This window comes from Podarcis erhardii, assembly GCF_964252035.2.
Source record: "Podarcis erhardii genome assembly, chromosome: 13".
NCBI lineage: Eukaryota > Metazoa > Chordata > Lepidosauria > Squamata > Lacertidae > Podarcis > Podarcis erhardii.
Window position 1 is genome coordinate 54,085,772 of NC_138502.1, and position 18,770 is coordinate 54,104,541.

The 18,770-nt window shown below is 48.1% G+C and overlaps 1 protein-coding gene across 3 annotated transcripts in view; it reads right to left on the reverse strand.

Moving 5' to 3' along the window:
• Positions 1-18,770, reverse strand: part of MYO1H (myosin IH) — a 78,167-nt gene that overhangs the window by 24,435 nt on the left and 34,962 nt on the right. For all 3 annotated transcript variants that reach the window (XM_081836498.1, XM_081836499.1, XM_081836500.1), the window contains exons 5-19: positions 17,927-18,007; positions 17,062-17,241; positions 15,291-15,389; positions 13,556-13,669; positions 11,909-11,980; positions 11,697-11,816; positions 10,673-10,740; positions 9,943-10,048; positions 8,945-9,025; positions 7,635-7,726; positions 7,338-7,432; positions 6,212-6,258; positions 4,923-5,003; positions 3,231-3,336; positions 2-119 (exon numbers count right to left, since the gene is read on the reverse strand). In XM_081836498.1, coding sequence (XP_081692624.1) covers positions 2-119; positions 3,231-3,336; positions 4,923-5,003; positions 6,212-6,258; positions 7,338-7,432; positions 7,635-7,726; positions 8,945-9,025; positions 9,943-10,048; positions 10,673-10,740; positions 11,697-11,816; positions 11,909-11,980; positions 13,556-13,669; positions 15,291-15,389; positions 17,062-17,241; positions 17,927-18,007 — 1,460 coding nt within the window. The remainder of the gene's footprint in view (position 1; positions 120-3,230; positions 3,337-4,922; positions 5,004-6,211; positions 6,259-7,337; positions 7,433-7,634; positions 7,727-8,944; positions 9,026-9,942; positions 10,049-10,672; positions 10,741-11,696; positions 11,817-11,908; positions 11,981-13,555; positions 13,670-15,290; positions 15,390-17,061; positions 17,242-17,926; positions 18,008-18,770) is intronic.

An 18,770-nucleotide genomic window follows, 5' to 3' on the forward strand; every position in this document is an offset into this window, starting at 1 on the left:
CCTTTGCAGAAAGTGCTCATACTTCCGACGGTAAGCGAAGCCGGCTCGCCTCACTCGCAGGTGCTCCATCAGGCCCAGGTACTTCACCTGGTGCCTTATCAAGGAGTCATCAAATTTGTCTGCAAAAGACAAAACCCACACCAAGGACAAGAGGTTGTTGCTACCAGCTGGATGAGGGCACATGTGCAAACAGGGGCGGACGAAGGGGGTGTGGTGGGTGTGGTCTGCCCCAGGTGTCACCACTGAGGGGGGTGACAAAATGCCAGGCGGCGCTCACTGCGGAGCTAGAGCCACACGTCTCTCATGGGAGAGACGCGGTGACTTGGGCACACACAGGCTCCACGCTGCCCAAACAGTCCGCCCGCTGCCTCCCCCCCAGTTGTAGGACGGCTGAGTGGGAGGAGGCAGGTAGACTCTGGAGGCCCTGCAGTGCGCCCCGCCCCTATGGGCGGCTGGCCCCACCCCGGGCGCATTGTCCCAGGCACCAGAGCAGCTTCCTCCACCGCTGTGTGCAAACTTTTAAGTTAGGAGAGAGAGAGAGAGAGAGGGGGGGGGAGAGAGAGAGAGAGAGAGAGAGGGAGAGAGAGAGAGAGAGAGAGAGAGAGAGAGAGAGAGAGCAGGCAACTGACCAAGGGAAGAGACTGGCCAAGCCACGAGCTCCCTTCTCCTTTTACACCATTAAGATACATATGGTTGTTGGAGGGGGGGTGATTCTGGATTATGCTATGAGTCCCTTCCAATTTTTTGGATCCCCATCCCCAGCGAGGGCTGGAGTCTAATGGAGAAAGTTGCTGAACTGATCAGACAAGTTTCTTTGTGAGACAGTGACCCAAAGTCTCCCCAAAGAATAAGCAAGGTTGCAAGAGCTACAACAAAGCGACAGTGCCCTCCAGAGGCTTTCCTTCACCCCCCTCCCCTCATCTGGCTGCTAGGTAGCAGAACAACAGCCAGAGTTGTGTGTGTCGGCTGAGCTGAAAGCAGGCTGGAAGCTGGGGACACAGAGATGCAGAGATTTGCCTGCTCTGTGCTGGATCCAAAGCTGTGAGTCTGCTGCCCCCATTCCCAGGAAACCAAAACTGGGCGAGTGGCTGGAAACTGCTGGATTCTCACCACCTGGAGACTGGGATGGTGCCTATCGTTACCCAGGGTTCAGTTTCCTTGGAATGGAGGTCACTAGAGACTGTGTTGTCTTTAGGATATATGGTTTTATTCACACACACATATATACAACCCGAGCATAAAACCAAGAGACTCACAGCATGAATACCCCAACAGATCTCACGTCCCTGTTAGGTTTCTAGTGGTGCCCCCCTCAAGCCTTAGCTTTGGCTTCTGCACACAGAGCAAGTCAAGCCTCTCCTTTCCAGCTTCCAGCTTCAGTCCAGGATAAAAAGAAAGACTAGCTCCTTGGCTTGTTATTCTCCCACCCCAGGATGATGTGGCATCCAGCCAGATGACGGAGGTGGAGCCCTACGCCATTTCTGAAAGAGCATTGCAAGCTGATTGTGTCCGTAGCAACACATCTGTCCTTCACCTGCTCTTTAGACATGTAAATGGAGTGTTTGCTGGCCTGGCTACGGCCACTATCTGGGCTAATCATTGCAGCAGTCTTGCAGGCACAAAACCACAGGGTTGGTTGGGACCCAAAGAAATCATCCAAAACAACCCCTCAACCCAATAAGAATATATATTCTCCCAGAGATCCTCTCGGTGGGAAAACCCAGACATACACTCAGTTGTGCCAAGGAGGAACTGCATTTCTTACTTCTTTTAAAAGTCCCCCCCCCCGCCCCCCGTCCCGCCTTTCCTTATTCCAATTATAGTATTGGGCATTTTGTGGGGAAGGATAGAAGTTGAAGAGGAAGGGAAGCTTGACCCTATGGTTGTGTAGCAGGAGACCCCCCCCCCTTTCATTACAACGTAATGCACAAGCACCACACACACATACATACACACACACACACACACCTCCCCGAGCCTGGAGATGTCCCTTCTAGAGGGGCATCCCCTAAAAGCCTCCCATAAATAAGGAAGCGCTAGCTTGACAGCTCTGCACGGAACCCCTTTATTTTCGTATATTTTCCCTTAGTGGACCGTAACACTCTACCTCGCCCTATCCTTATTATGGGTAGACCAACTGTCTGAACTCAGGGTCAATCGGCTGCCGTTTCAGCCAATCAGCGTTACCGAACAGCGCCCCTGGTGGCGGCCACGCAGGTACTGCAGGCAGCAGGCGCCCGCTTCTCTGTCTTTGACAGTTCTCAAATACAAAGTTTCCGAGTCCAATTGACCGTGACTGATTTATTCAAAATGTTGCAAACCGCTTCCGGAAAGGCGAAAGTGCTTTGAACTTCAAGGGCAGTATTCTTCATAAATTCACCAAAAATCAGCCGTATATCGGATCTTCACCGGACCACTTTTATTCTGCTTCGTATTACAAGGACTATCAAAGGGGGGTGGCCTGATACCAGCCAGCCATAATCCCTTGACCGAGAAGGCACCTACTCTGCAGCCCTTCCCAGTTGACGTGGCAACCTTGATAGTCATCTTGATGGGCTCAGATAGAAGACTATCAAGGACACAACGAACTGCATACATTAGTGTATTCAACACAGACTCTGACAAAGGGACCGTGACCGGATTCCCCTCAGGGGGCAGGAAACTGCGCCTTTCCCTTTGTTTCCTGAAAGTGACTCATGGGGAGGAAGAGAAGGGGCTCCGGCCAGGTGTCAGGATACTCAGATTACCTGTGCAACCCCTCCCCTGACTCCTCCTGTTTTTTAATGTAGTCATGATGTAAATATGATGTATTTCTAGGGGTGTAACTTAGGGGATTAGGAGCTAATAAAAGTTGGGGTCTTCTTTTGTTCTGGGCTTCCATCTTGCTTCACCTTGTGGGCAGTGGGAGTCCTGTCGCGACAGTTTTTCTTCAAAAGACTGAGCCTACAGGCTGCTGATTTGCTCCAAATTGCTCTGGTTGGTGTCTTGATTTCTGCCCAAGGGAGCCCTCGGATTCTCCGGTAACAGTTGCATCTTAAGCTAAAAGGTTTTCTGGTTAGTAGGTCTAGAACAGGTCCCCATCACCGCAGACCTCTGCCAGCCAGAGCAAAGAGCTTTGCATATTATTCTTATTCTTATTCTTATTCTTATTCTTATTCTTATTCTTATTCTTATTCTTATTCTTATTAACACAATGCACCCTTCTGCTGAGTTCCCAGAGACAACCTTACCAGCCGCTTTGTCATCATTGGGTTTAATGCATCGAATGTAGGAAGGTTCTTTCGACATGAGGATGTCTATCAAACTAGCCAGGCTGTTTTTGAACTGAGTTGCCACCTGAGCAAATAGAAAGGACTCATTCAAAACAGTTACACAGAATGTCACCTAGGAAGTACAGTTGCAAGGACAAATCATAAAAATGTAAAAATAAAAGTGTCCCCCTCCAATTAATACAGGATTGCTGGTGGAACTGTGAGTTCTGGGGACATCCTTCCATCTGTGGTGGGAACGCCCTCGGGTTTCATTATAGTGGTACTTCGGGTTGCATACGATTCAGGTTACAAACTCCGCTAACCCAGAAATAATACCTCGGGTTAAGAACTTTGCTTCAGGATGAGAACAGAAATCGTGCTCCGGCGACGCAGCAGCAGCGGGAGGCCCCATTAGCTAAAGTGGTGCTTCAGGTTAAGAACAGTTTCAGGTTAAGAACAGACCTCCGGAACAAATTACCATATTTTTCGCTCTATAAGACGCACCAGACCACAAGACGCACCTAGTTTTTGGAGGAGGAAAACAAGAAAAAAAATATTCTGAATCTCAGAAGCCAGAACAGCAAGAGGGATCGCTGCGCAGTGAAAGCAGCAATCCCTCTTGCTGTTCTGGCTTCTGGGATAGCTGCGCAGCCTGCATTCGCTCCATAAGACGCACACACATTTCCCCTTACTTTTTAGGAGGGAAAAAGTGAGTCTTATAGAGCAAAAAATACGGTAAGTTCTTAAGCCGAGGTACCACTATATTTTGATCTCAAGCATATGAAGAAATATCTTAAACCACGTGCCCTGGATTCCCCACAACTGTCGTCTCTCCACATATTCCGAAACAACATGAAAGCTTGTCTCCCAAAAGAGCTTTTGACGTGGATGTTAGATGCTGCTGGCATTTCAAAAGCTCAGCAATTAACCCCCCCCCGGGGGGGGGATCTACATTTGTCCTTGTGGTATAAGAACTTAGGGACTCAGGCTATTGTAGGAAAAAATTACACATAAGCTGCGTGCCTCCAGGGAGGTGGAGGATCCAGAGCACTTTCATGTCATCTGGCTGGATTTTATTTCCTGTGCTTCAGACTCAAATGCCCCCGCATTCACCATCCATGCCACCTTGGGAAATACGGATGTCTCAGTTTATATTGGAATGTCTTTCCCTTAGTATTTATTGTTTGTTTGCATTGCATATGACACTGCACTTTTCAGTTGTTAGCAAAGGCAATAAAGGTCTTTTTTTAATTAGCCCCCCCTCCCCTCCCCACCACTTTCCACAAAACTGTTGAAGTTTCAAGCTACGTCACTTGAAGCTTGCATCAAGCTCAGGCCTGGCATCTAGGCCCACATGTATGGGATAAACCAGGGGTTGGCAACATTTTGGGGGCATGGGCTGGTTCGCGATCCTGCAGACACCATTTCCAGTGCTCCTTCCGACGCGGAAGAGGCGTGCGCAGCTTCCCATTGGCTAGAGGAGCTTCCTGCAGCCAAGGGGAAGCCGCCCAGTGTCGCAGAAGGCGGTCCCCGCTCTGCTCCACGCCAGTTTAGTGCAGCACACAGGAGCCAACCGAGTGGGAGGTGGGGGTCCATGGGCAGGTTAAACAACCCCCATGGGCCACTTCCAGCCCATGGGCCTTAGGTTGCCTATGCCTGGGATAAACTCACAGTCTCAGGCCTCCTTCGGTTGTCCAGCTCCGTCAGGTGGAAACATTCTCTGAGGATCCCATTTTTCGACCTGCACAGCACCTGGGATCAAATGAAAATAAAGCAAAGTCACTGGGAAGATCAGAGCACGGGGGGCCTATTCAAAATTTGCTGGGGGAGGGAAATGACACAAAATTTCTAGATGTGCATGGGGCACAGGAAGCTAGAGAAAATACACCTCCTTTAAAAATCATGGAAAATTTGCAAATCCCAAGTCAGATCTTGCTGTTAAAACGAAACATAACCCAAGCTTTGACTTTAGAAAACAAGAGGATTCCCATCAGAACATCGTGCATTCTCCTTTCAAGTCGCCAGAATTATCACTCGTTGAGAGCCTCACACTATAAAACCTATCATTCCTCCTACTCCTGATGCTACAGTTGTGAGTGCCATTGTTTAGGCAGGCAAAACAGCAGCACCCAGCAACTTGGCTGGAGGGAAATCCCTGAGGCTTGCAAATCTTTTTTTCAAAAGAAAGGCAGGGGGGGGGGGGAGAATCCCAAAACAGTCTCCAAAGAGGGCTGGGGTCTTCAGTGCCCACAGAATGCAGACTGGCTGGCTGTTGAGACTGGAGAGGAGGAGGAATGCAAGGACAGATTCGCAACAGGGGCTAACTTGGGGCTTCCAAGGGTCTCCTCTCCAGACCATGGCTCATGTTTCAAGTTTGCTTTTGGGCAATTTAAGATTGCTGGAGAGGAGAGAGGGGAGGGGGTCCACCACCAGCACTGCACTACACAGTAAATCTAACTACCCTATAAGCAGGGGGGAGGAGATCCGGGGGGGGGGGGTCAGTAAAAAAAGACCAGGGACTTGGGGGCCCTGTCTCACCCCCAAACTCTCTCTACTTATCTCCAATCAGGTAGTTTTATCTGTTGTTGCCAGACCAGACATCAAGACCCCTAAAACATCCTTTGTTTTACATGAAATAATTTGTGTATTATTTATGTACTGGGTTTGTGTGTTTAAATATCCAGTGGTACCTCAGTTTTTGAACGTAATCCATTCCAGAAGACCGCTGAAGTTCCAAAATGTTCGAAAACTGAACATTTACTTCCAGAAGCACTTACTTCCGTAAAACTCAATACGGAAGACGCATGGCACGTTCGACTTCCGAGGCGTTAAAAAACCGAGGTACCACTGTATATGTAAGAACATGTGCCCATGTTGCTATTTAAATTAGACATTCATGTCTCATAAATAAGACAGGATAGAAGCCCAAACAAATTAACATAATTAAAAGATGTGTTTACCTCTTTAAGGTTCCGGTACAGCAAGTCATTATTTTTCTCCAAGAATCCTGGAATTGGGGTGGGGTGGGGAAATCAAAGTGAATTAAAACACAAAAAATAATAGAATCATAGTGGCTAGGAGCTATTGATAGCTGTCTTCTCTGTGAAGCAAATCCCAAACTGATGCCCACCCCACATCTTGTGGGACTGAACTCCGCCTTTCTTCACTCCAGCAGCCCAAGAGAGTTACTGGAAATTTAGCCCGAGGGTTAGAATCATAGAATCATAGAGTTGGAAGAGACCACAAGGGCCATCGAGTCCAACCCCCTGCCAAGCAGGAAACACCATCAGAGCACTCCTGACATATGGTTGTCAAGCCTCTGCTTAAAGACCTCCAAAGAAGGAGACTCCACCACACTCCTTGGCATCAAATTCCACTGTCGAACCTACACTCCGTAACCTCCGTAACCTCCCCCAGAGGTTATTAAACGTCGTGTGCTAGATGTAGCTAGTTAATGTCGGAAGATCAGAAGAGCCTCCTGATCAGGCCAGCATCCTGTTCTCACAGGGGCCACTCAGATGCCTGTGGGAAACCAGCAAGCAGCGTTTGGCAGCAACACTGCCTCTGACCAGGGGATCCATATCTGTGGGGCTGTGGGGGCTGAGCTCCCCCAAAAATTTTCCATGAGGGGGCCAGGCCCCCTCAATATTGTGCAGCCCACAAAACAGAAGGAAGCCCAATGGGGCCTGCTACGCCCTCCAAAAAGCCCAGCGGGGCCTGCTGTGGCTGCAATGGGATCCGTCTGGCACCCACAATGTTGGGCAGAACCCGGCATGCCTGGCTCTGAATGTGGAGGCAGAGAATAGTTATTGTAGCTAGAAGCCATCCAAAACCTCCTGCTCCAAATTCGCCCAACGCTTTTTGAAAGCCACCCAAGTTGGTGGCCATCCCCGTCTCTTGTGGGAGGGAGTTTCATAGTTTAACTACATGTTGCGTGAAGAAGTACTTCTTTTTACATGTCCTGAATCTTCCAACATTCCATTTCATGGGATGTCACTAGGGATTAGTGCTGACACTCTTTAACCTGGTCTGGTCTTAGTGTGTCTGGTCTGGTGCCACCGCCAACGTGGGCTCTTGCTTTCTCACCGACAGTGCAATAGGTCACCTCTCCGGCATAGTGAAGAAGGCGGAAGTCCACCCAGTCAATGGATTTCCGCGTCTTCTGGTCAGCAAGCTTCCGCCTGGAGACAGAAAGAGAAGAGGTCAAAACCTTTCCGTTCCGGGGGGCAGCGCATTTGCACCTCCCTCAGGGTCAAAGAGAAGACCCAGGTGGGCTGGGTAGGGCTAGGGGGTGCTCTGAATGAAGAAGGGCTCTCCAAGGAAGGGAAGGGCATGTGGGAAGCAGGTCTCCTCTGGGGGAGGTTACGGAGCGTAGGTGCATACGTCACGAAGTGGGCATGGTCTCCTACTTTCTCTTCCAGCTTTTCCAGAAAGCTCAGGTCTGTCGCTTCTCCGGGCCGCAGGCATTCTTCATCCTGACACAGGAAGGAATATGAGAAGTCTTGCCTATTCTTCAGCTAGCCAAAACTGGATTTCTTCAGCGGGGAGGGTGGGCACATTCTCCCCACACATTTAAATCACCATGACACCACTTCAAACATTCAGGGGTTCCCCCAAAGGATTCTGGGAGCTGGGGTTTGGAAGGGGGCTCAGAGCTGACCTCTATTCCCCTCAGGTCCAGTTCCCCAGGATGCAAAATCCCACAAGCCACAAGTGCTTCTGAGAAGGACAGATTGAAATGCCTCCCTGGGCCACTGCCAAGTCTGATGAAGTTTCCACTAATGAGAGTCCTGGCCTCAGGTTGCCCATCTATAAATCATTTGGCTCCTGTCAGGGAACTGCCATTGGAGCCAGAGGGAGAGGGAGGGCTCCAGAGGGATTCCGGAGAGCGTACCAGGAGGGAGAGAGGCAGCCCATCTTCTGGGGAAGGAAATCAGCGTAACACTAGTGGAGAAGGGGGGCAGATGGGGGAATCAGCAAGGTGGCTCCATGACTCCTCGCCAGAGACCAGCAGGGAGAGCACGGGTCCTCCGCTGCCCACACCCTCCCTGTGCAGAAGACTTCCGTTCAGGGAGAGTAGGCGGAGACTAGGCGTCAAAGAGCTTCTTTGCTGGAAGAAGTTCAAGAAACGCCCACTGACGGATTCTGCCAGCGATTGAGACAGCCACGCTGATTTACGCACGAGCAACCCCTAGAACCATTACAGCTCCATTTCTCTGTCAGCAGGCAAGGAGGCATGCGAAAAGTTATCCATTCTTGAATAACTCCTTTTATCCCTGGGGGTGAGAGTACAAGTCCTTCGTCCATGGAGAAGGAGGAAGAGAAGGAGGAGCAGGAGAACGGCTAATGCCCACCATTGGAGGCAGCTGCGCTCCTGAAGGCTGGAAGATGCAGGAAATGCCCTCGAGGGCTCTTTCCTCATGCTCTACCAACTGAGCTAACATGACTAGAAAGAAGATGTAGATCCCAGGCGGTCAGGCATCCCTGGGGTGTTGACACCACCAAACTAAAACCTGGCTGAAATTGGTTTAACTGCTGCACCCGACTCAGAAAGAAACCTTGGGGCTGTAGTTTTGGAAGGCTGTGTGACTAATTCTCCGTTAGAAACTCCCTAGCCATTCCCAGTATACTTTTGGCAGGAAGCCATGACTTTTAAACATTTTAAACTTTTAAACATGAATCTTCTCTCTTACCAGTATGGAAATGATCCCCTTGTGTTTCTCTTCCACGAGGTCACATATGATCTTGTTGTTGAAGTATGGGATTGGCTCCCACTGGAATGAGAAGCAAAAACAGAGACTCAAGACGGCTTCCTGCAAAATTAAAAAGTCACACCCGATGCACATAACTTTTCCATCAGCAAAAGCTTCTCTGAGATCCAGGTGTGTGGGGACGGGCTATTTTGGGGACAGGAGTCCTTGGGACAATCTGAGGCTGAAGAACTGAGGTGAGATTTGGACAGAGGATTCAAACAAGGAATTAAACTCCCTCTGGGCTGGAGAAGATTAACAAGGGGTGAGCTGCAGCAAAATGTTGCCGTATGAGGCACTCCTGTTTGGGTTTCCAAGCGCTTCATTCCATGTTACCCCCTCCCACCTCGTTTTCCACATACACCCCGCTAAAGCCCCCTTACCTTGGCATTCCATGGCCACACTGGGCACCCCCAAACCTCATTAGTTGCTTGGGGGGGGGGCGCTGCCTACCTTGAGGATTTTCTTTTCTGCTTCTGCAAACCTCGAGAGTCTCCCAAAACCGATGCCCCCCATCTCCATGGCCTATTTGGGCTATGCAAGGATTGGCAAAAACAGGAGCCAAAGTAAAGTGGGGTTGTCTGCTTGTGATGTGCCCATCCCACTTCCCCCTCTGGCAGACACATTCAGCAGGTTTGGATATTGCTTTGAAAACTGGCAACGCCTGTTTTGGCTGTTTGGGGTATGGGGGACCTGTGTCCCGACCAATTTCCAGCAATGGTAGGGAGCTGAAATCCTCCAACATCTGGAAGGCCAGTGATGGACAGATCATGAATGACCAGATCATCTAAGTCAACTTCACCTGTGTTTATTTGAAATTTCATTCAATCCACATGTACTTAAATACGTGTTTTATCTTAAGGAAGGATCTGACGGCAGACCAGGAAGGCAATAAGGAATCTTTTTTTTTTTTTTTGAGGGGGGGGGGTTGCGGCCTTTACCTCAATGCCCTCCAGTTCATACTCCTCCTGCTCAGCTTTCAGGGTCATCTCTATCAGCAGTTGCTGTAGCTTCTCATTGCAGTAGTTGATACAGAATTGCTCAAAACTTGAGAGGAAATTCCAAGTGCAGAAAAGTCATTTGAAAAATATGGGCATTTAATTCTCAAACAGGAGCTAACGAGGGTAAACCCGTTTCTGCCCTGCAGCTGCTTTAAGACTGCTGGGTGGGGGGTGGGGTCACACAGGACTGACAACTCTTCTAATCCTCCCCCCACCCCACCTGCCATGTCAGGGACAAGGAGTCCAATGTCAGAGAATCCAAGAACCGTAGAGCTGGAAGGGACCCCAAGGGTCATCTAGTCCAACCCCCTGAAAGGCAGGAATCACAGCTAGAGAGTTCATGACAGATGGCCACCCAACCTCTCTTTAAGAACCTCCAACAAAGGGCAGTCCACCACCACTGATATGCAAGATTTCCATGTACAGGGATTTTAAATTTATTTCATTTTTACTTTTTCACCAAGGGCCCTTAAGGAAAGCCACCCTGAGCAATTGGAAGAGCTTGCAAAAGATGTTCTCCTCCTTTAGGTCTCAATACTCATAAGTCAGCTTTTTTTGTAAATGCTGTGACCAGAAGCACATGGGGACCAGCCCAAAGTTTCCAGGCAGACCCACATAAAGCACATTGCACTAATCCAGCCTGGAAGTGACCAGAGCAAGAGTAACTTACCTGTTTGTCTCAAAAACCTCAAAGCCATAAATATCAAGCAGCCCAATCACAGTTTTCCTGGTGAGATCCTGCCAAGCAAAGCAAACAACAACAACAACAACAACAACAACAACTTAGGGGGATTAAATCCAAAACATCATTTTCAGTTACTTGGTTTCCATTTGTCAATTTTTCTCTATATATTTTTAAGCCTACAGGGAGCAGTCCTCCTCACCCTCCACGGATCTTCTGAGTCCATTATGGGCAGGTAGTATACCTAAACACTTTGGGCCTTTGCTTAAAAACATATAAATGACTTCCTTTGACATTCCAGATTACTGTTTCTACATATTACCTCATTTTGTAATATGCAGATGGGCGGGGTATAAATAAGTAAATAAATTATTATTATTATGTCCCTGGTTGCATCAATTTTCTTATTCTCTTTATCAACAGGTAGTACTGGGACTATGTTCAGAGTAAAGTTTTGTTATATATGTTGTGTTTACTATTATGTATTTCTTATTTGTCTAAGAAAATTTCTATAAAAATCAATTTATAATAAAGAATAAGTTATGAGAATATTGGCTTATTGAGCACTATGATCCAGAGTTATAAAACTCAGTTACAACTCTGGATTACAGTGCTCAGTAATTTTGATATTTTTGATATTTGTAGATATATTTTTGTGTTAATGTATGTTTCAGAGCTTTTATCTTTTTATTGTGAGTTGCTCAAAGAGGGATTTTTTGTAATAAGTTAAGTGGCCTATAGATGGATAACTAAGTAAATAAAATGACTTTTCCTAGCTGGCTGCCCCTTTATCCATTGGGTGGGCTATGCAGAAGAAGACACTCTGTTCTGGCCAGGCCTCCCTTCCCCAGTCAGGACGGGACCCAGAGAGGGGGATGTGGCCCGTCTCTCACAGACAGGCTCCAAGGAGGAACAGTTATCTTGGAATGACTGCCAGATTGCCAACTGCAAACATGGTTTTAAAAAAATGTTTCAAAGGGTCACGTTGTATTAGCTACAACAAGAGACTCACCTTGTTTGCTAAAGAGCTGTTGATTTTGTTCACCAGCCAAGTAAATGTCCGCCCATAAATGGCCTTTGCCACTGCATCTCGAGCGTAAAAGGCCAGGTCAACATCCAGTGGACTTAAAACCTTTGGGGAGGAAGAGCACAATGGTGGGGTCACCTAGTGAATTGGCTACTTCAGTTCTTTGCAAGCAAATCAGGAAAAGCTTGTTAGCATACCTCTTCAAACCGGGCTTCAATTTTTCTGTGAGTTAGGGCCTCTTGCAGAATTGATAAGTGGACCCCCAAAAGCTAGAAAGAAAGAGAGGGGGGAAATGGACCTTAAATTTCGAAGTCTAGCAGTGCCTTTCATTAGGAGCAACGAAGATTTTGTACAAGCTTTAGAGTTCTCCATAATTCTTTTCAGGTGAGACAGGAAGTGCTCCTTGGACCTGGATCTGCCACCTGAGGCCACTGCTTCTCTCCAGCCTCCATTTCTCTTTTCTTCTCCCCAGGTGGTGGGGGCAGAGGAGGAGGAAGCAGGGGGGTAGCTGGGAATTCTGCCTCAAGCAGCAAAATGTCCTGGCCCAATTCTGCTCAGTATCATCTGAAGATGGAGAATGCAGACTGTATCAGGCTATACCTAGGTAGGATTCTGGGATGAAGCAACAATGGCTGCTCCATTTTTGAAAACACAAAATCTGGTTGTGTTACCCAAATCTGTCTTGATGCCTCAAGTGAAACACAGTTAAGCAGAGAACACAAATACAGACTCTGATGTTTTCCTTACATAAGTGAAGCCAGAGATTTAATTATGGCGGTGTACATGGTAAGGGGACGTAGGTGGCGCTGTGGGTTAAACCACAGAGCCTAGGGCTTGCTGATCAGAAGGTCGGCGGTTCGAATCCCTGCGACGGGGTGAGCTCCCATTGCTCGGTCCCTGCTCCTGCCAACCTAGCAGTTTGAAAGCAGGAAGTGCAAGTAGATAAATAGGTACTGCTCCGGCAGGAAGGTACAGTGGTGCCTCGCAAGACGAAATTAATCCGTTCCGTGAGGCTCTTCGTATAGCGGTTTTTTCGTCTTGCGAAGCAAACCCATTGGCAGCTTAGCGGTTTAGTGCTATTAGCAGATCAGCTGATAAGCGGCTTATCAGCGGATCAGCTGATAAGCGGCTTAGGGCTTAGGAAAAGGGGGGGGGAGGGAAAAAACCCCGCAGGAACTCGCAAGACATTTTCGTCTTGCGAAGCAAGCCCATAGGGAAATTTGTTTTGCGAAGCGCCTCCAAAATGGAAAACCCTTTCGTCTAGCGGGTCTTCCGTCTTGCGAGGCATTCGTCTTGCGGGGCACCACTGTAAACGGCGTTTCTGTGTGCTACTCTGGTTCACCAGAAGCTGTTTAGTCATGCTGCACGCCAGCTCCCTCGGCCAGTAAAGTGAGATGAGCGTTGCAACCCCAGAGTCGGTCACAACTGGACCTAATGGTCAGGGGTCCCCTTTACCTTTACCTTTTTACATGGTAAGGGCAATCAACTGAAGCCAAATGGCAAGTACCACCTAGCGGTTGGAGGGGACGCAACTCCTGAAATGCAAATGCCATGTTGAAGTGACAGAAAAACATATTCTTCTGGTAGTATGTTTTTGCTGCTTCCTAAATTACCAGGCAGCTGGCAAGGGCAGAAAAGGAGGTTCAATGCAGGTGAGCCTACCAGAGATCTCCCTGTGGGTTCCTTCACCATCTGAAGTGGATTAAAGCTGGATTAAATGGGGGAGGAATACAGAATGGCATTTTGATGATTTGGCATCATGTGGATGCAAATGAATAGCAAGAACCTACGAGGGACTCCACTGGAAGCTGCTGCTCCCACCTGCCACCCCACCAGGCAGGTACCTTTGAGATCCACTTGATCTGGGAGCCAGTAGTGATGATGGCATGGCCATTGCTATCCTCCTCAAACTGGATGTTTCCCAGATGCAGGACACTGGCAATTACTCCAAAAAGGTTCTGCGGACAAAAAGAGTCGGGTGAGCACAAGAAAGGGTGACCAGCAAAAGAACAAACTACGCATGGCTGGTAGAACCCTTGCAGACCAACTGCCTCTTCAGAGGCTGAAGTGGGTATTACTCCAGTCTGCACATACTAGATAACCTCAGAAACGGCATTTCGCTTCCAATTTATGCTCTGCACCTGCCATGCTGCAGAACACCACCTTCACAGCAGCAAAACAGAAGAGCCCTCCTGGATCAGGCCAATGCCCTCTCCGGTCCAGCCCCCTGCTCTCTCAGAGCAACGAGCTCTTGCTCCTACTTGGTTGCATTGCTGTTGATCCGTGTCCGCTCTCTTTCAACCTGCCTTCTTACTTTGTTTCTTACATGATTAGGAGGAACTTCCTGACAGTGAGAGCTGTTCGACAGTGGAATTTGCTGCCAAGGAGTGTGGTGGAGTCTCCTTCTTTGGAGGTCTTTAAGCAGAGGCTTGACGACCATATGTCAGGAGTACTCTGATGGTGTTTCCTGCTTGGCAGGGGGTTGGACTCGATGGCCCTTGTGGTCTCTTCCAACTCTAGGATTCTATGATTCTATGATGTGGGTGCACGCCCACTTTTCCTAGTGTGTCTGTGATAGGTTTGATAGGGAAATTTGGATCAGCTCCTATAGGTTTCTCAACACCAGGTATATGGTTTCTTCAACAGTGCATTTTTAAAACTGGAGAGTAAGTTCCCTTAAGTGCCCTCCATCTGGACTTCTTAGTCCCTTCTTCTAATTCAGAGGTCCCTTCACCCAAATGTTGGCCCACTGCCCTTGCTCAGCTGCTCCTCCCTCTTTACACAGAGTTCCTTAGTCACCACTTCCAACCTTCCAACCACAGTTTGATTCTTCCTTCCTTACTTGCTCTTTGATTTGTGCATGAACTTCATTTAGAGTTCTGTTCATTTGGGGACAGAATCCTAGAATGGAAGAGTTGGAAGGGACTCAAAGGGTCGTCTGCCATCTGCTAATGCTTTTCACAAGAGACTGAACTGTGTTGCTCAGGCTCCCTCCCGTGACAGATAACTTTTCAACTTCATGACCTCGTTGCTGTGAGCCCCACCGTACTCCCTGCCCGTTTCTTCTTTGCTAAAGTGTTCAGAACCATTGGATGGTCCGCCAGGCATGTTTCAGCCTCCTGCTTCATCCCCCATTTGTTCCAGGTCAACTGGTACTTTAATGCCCATAAATGTTATTGTTTCATTAGTTGTTTAGTTTTTCAGGGACAAAGACTTCAGGGCTATGCAGCCATCTTGCTCATGAGCAAGCCATATCCAACTTAGAAGTGTGAGGAGCGGAATCTCATTTTACATGCAGGGGAAGTAGCATGGCTTCCTGGCTCCGGTAGAAAGTCCCTGGCTTAGTGCTCAGCATCTCCAGGGAGAGACCCTGCCCCAGCAGCTGCCAGTTTGCAGGCACATTGTGAGCTCAGCTGGCCAGTGGTCTGTTGCCCTGCAAGGCAGCTCCCTATGCTCCACTCAGCTCTTGACCAAAAAAAGCTTGCTGGCTTCTACAGGGATTCCAGTTTCCTTCCATCACTAAGCAGGGGCCCACTTCCAAGCAACGCCCCCTTCACCTGCCCCCCCCTTTGTCTGTACCTCAAGGTCTCTCGCTTTGAAGTCAATGACAGTGAAAGCTTTGTGCACCGTCCTCCAGTCGCTCCTGTCGTTGATGGAAGACACTTTGGCACAGTGCCCCTGTTGTGGGGAGAGGGGGGTGGCATGAGAAACTTCTGCACTTCTGCTCTTTATTTCACCCTTAAACTTTCCCCATGAAAATCCATTCTTTAAAACTGGAGCACAACAAACGGCAATTTGGGTTTTCCACGGAAAGCCATTTGCTCCAATTCAGCATTAAAGGGCAGGTTTTCACAGGAAAAGCTCTGGAGGAAAAAAAAGGGGGGGGGAGCGTTCGAATACTGAGCTTTCAAGCACCTGGAAACCGTGGAGGAAAGGCAAGTGTAGAAAAGCCAAAAGCTTACGGGGTGAGGATAAAATGAGGGTGGGGAGCACCTTCCAAGTGCCTTCCTGAGCTCTTTGGAGGAAAGGCTAGATACAAAGACCACACATGCATACAGTACATTTGGTTGCCTTCCATTTGGCAGCTCGGAGATACAGTCCGGCTAGAGCACAGGAAGAGCCCGGCTGTTGGACTGGGCAGGAGGCCAGCTGAGTCCCGGCTCCTCTTTCACACAGTGGGTGACCAGAGGCAAAACATGAGAGCAATGCAGCCCACACTAATGCAGGTATGAGAACAAAACACAGGTGGTGCACATTTTAAGGAGTGCCCACTTATTTCGCACATCCTCAAACAAGATGCAGACCAAAATACAAATATCTTTGGAAAACCACGCTTTTCTAAATTTTGTGGTGCAGAGAATAATGAGCATATTAGGGCTATGTGAGCATAAGGATACATATTTTAGTGATAGTAATGTAGAACAAATAATTTTATTACAGGAAATTGCTTGCAAAAATGTGTAATAAGGAGATTCACACTAAAATTCTGACAAAAAAATTAACGTGTTTTTTTTAACAGTGAGGCAGAAGTTTTGATAAACTGAATTTAAGAATGGAAAAATGGGGAAACCAAAGCTGATAGACTCATCCACCCTTAATTCTGTCTGTGTTGATGCTCAGTTCTATTTTTGTTCTTATTTTAAAAATTGAGCATTCCCCTGAAGCAGCAGAATAACAGTTTACAAATAAAATAGAATGGGAATATTCCTTTCTCCCTTTTCTAAATCAATGCCCACTGCTTGAGGTCCTTGGGGTCCTCTTTCCTGAAGCAAATGCTGAGTTTGTGCTGAGTGGCACACACAGCCTGACCTACTACAAGTACTTGCCAAACAGCGGGGCATGGAATAACTTTTATTGCACCCTGAGAAATAGATGAGTGGCTGCCATGAGCTCAAAGCACCTAACCAAAGGAGGATTTCTGGTGTGCTTCTGGGAGAAGCAAGGACCAAAACAATAAATTGCACAGTCCCATCCTCTCTCCTGCTGGGTACCTGACAGCTTCCTGCATCATCTGGTGTGCGTGTGACTGAGACACTGGATTATTTCCTTTGCAGAGTGCAAAAAGATTTACCCATCCACAGTAGGGACTGTGGGCCTGTTTTCGCTCTGTCTACCAAAGACACTGTTCTGGGTTTGGTCCCTCCCAAATCAGGAAGCCTGCTCAGATCAGCAACTCTTGCAGAACCCACAGCGGGTTGGGTGTGCTCCTCTGATGGCTGGGAATCCAAGCCTTTTGGGGTTCAAAAGAGTAAGGTGTGCCTCTGTTATTGGGTTGAAACTGCATGTTTCAGTAGTTACCGGAGAAAGCTGGGCATGTTAAGAAGGGGGCACACAAAGAGCCCCCCACAACCTGAATTAGGTACATGTACTTCTGAGGGTTGCGTTCCAGGCCGAGGTCATGGAGCAAATCCTCTTCCCCGCCTTCCAGCAACTGGTAGAAGATGTGGAAGTTCCGTTCCCCAGGATTTTGGTAGACAACACGGGACTTCTCTATCAGGTAGCTGAGGATATGCCCACCAACAGGAGCTCCCTGGGAAAAAAAGAACAAAAAAACAAAAGGAAAGAGAGAGAATGTGATAACAAATGAAGAGCCAATGGAGCCCATCTGGTCCAGCATCCTGTTCTCACAAGTGGGCAACCTAAAGTGGAGGCAGAGCATAGAAAGAGCTTCTCCACACGTACCTTTTGCCTGGCTCTTTCCAGGCACAGGTGCACACTTAAAAGCTCTGTGTCTGAGCATAAATTTCAGAGGGTCTACTGAGTAAAACCTAGATGATGACTATCCCCTGTGTAGAGTTCTGGTTCCACTGCACCTCAAAAATGGAAAGAGAAATGAAGAAGGGATGGCTGAATTGTCTCAAGTCACATGGAAGCATCTCATGGCACTAAGAAGGCAGAGAGTCACCTTCACTTGAGCAAGCAGTCACCCCTGATGTGAGCCAGTGTGGTGGAGTAGCTGGCTTGGCAGGGGGAGATCCAAGTTCAAATCCCTGCTGAGCCATGAAGCTCTCTGGGAAATGCTAGGTCAGTCACTCTGTCAGCCAAGAGTGTCAGCGGGAGGATAAAATGTGGGAGGAGAAGAACGACATTCGGTTTCTTCAGGGGGAGTGGCGCATAAGTGGCTCTTATAGCAGACCACTGCAAATCTCCCCATTCCAAGAGAAAGAAAGAAAGAAAGAAAGAAAGAAAGAAAGAAAGAAAGAAAGATGCTTTACCTTAAAGTCAAACTGGATGTCCATGTACTTTCCAAACCTGCTTGAATTATCATTCCGTAAAGTTTTTGCATTTCCAAAAGCCTACAGATTAGCACAAACAAAAAAGGAGCAACGAGGTCTTTTGGTGTTCCCCTCCCCTCTCCTCCTCCTCGCCTTGTTCAGTCCTTGAGTTGTTCTTGTTAGTTGCGCTGATCATTCAGTGCCACCTACATCACCCCTTCCCCTTTTCTCCCCCCCCCTTGCATTCCAGCATTTCCCCACTCTTTTTCAAAATTTCATTTATTTATTAAAGCTTTTCTATCCCACTCCTCATTGCAAACAATTTCAGACAGGGTTCCAGATTAAAAATACAATGCCTCATCATGAAGCAACCGCACGAAAGACAGAAAGATGAATAAATTGCAACCAGGGCACTCATCACACCTCAACTGTCCTTAAACACCAGGGAGGTTTCCACAGGTGCCAAAAACCCATTCCAACTGTTTCAGCGGCTGTGTTTTACTCAGATTTCAGTTAAGATAAATACATCCTGACAGCAAGGAGCCCATCTTAGTTCTAATGCTTTTTTCTATGGCTTAGGCCCAGCAGATGAAAGACCCTATTCTCCTAGATTAACCTCTGAGATCTTGGAGGGGGCTTCTCTCGGTCCCCCCACCGTCTCCGCTTGGTGGAGACGCGGGAGAGGGCCTTCTAGGTGGTGGCTGCTCCCAGACAACTTTGGAACTAGAGACGCTAGACAGGCTCCCTCTTTGTTATCTTTCTGCCAGCAGGTGAAGACTGTTTTTATCCCAACAAGCTTTTTTTAAGGAAAGGGCTTTAACAGTGCTGTGCTGTTTTTACTATT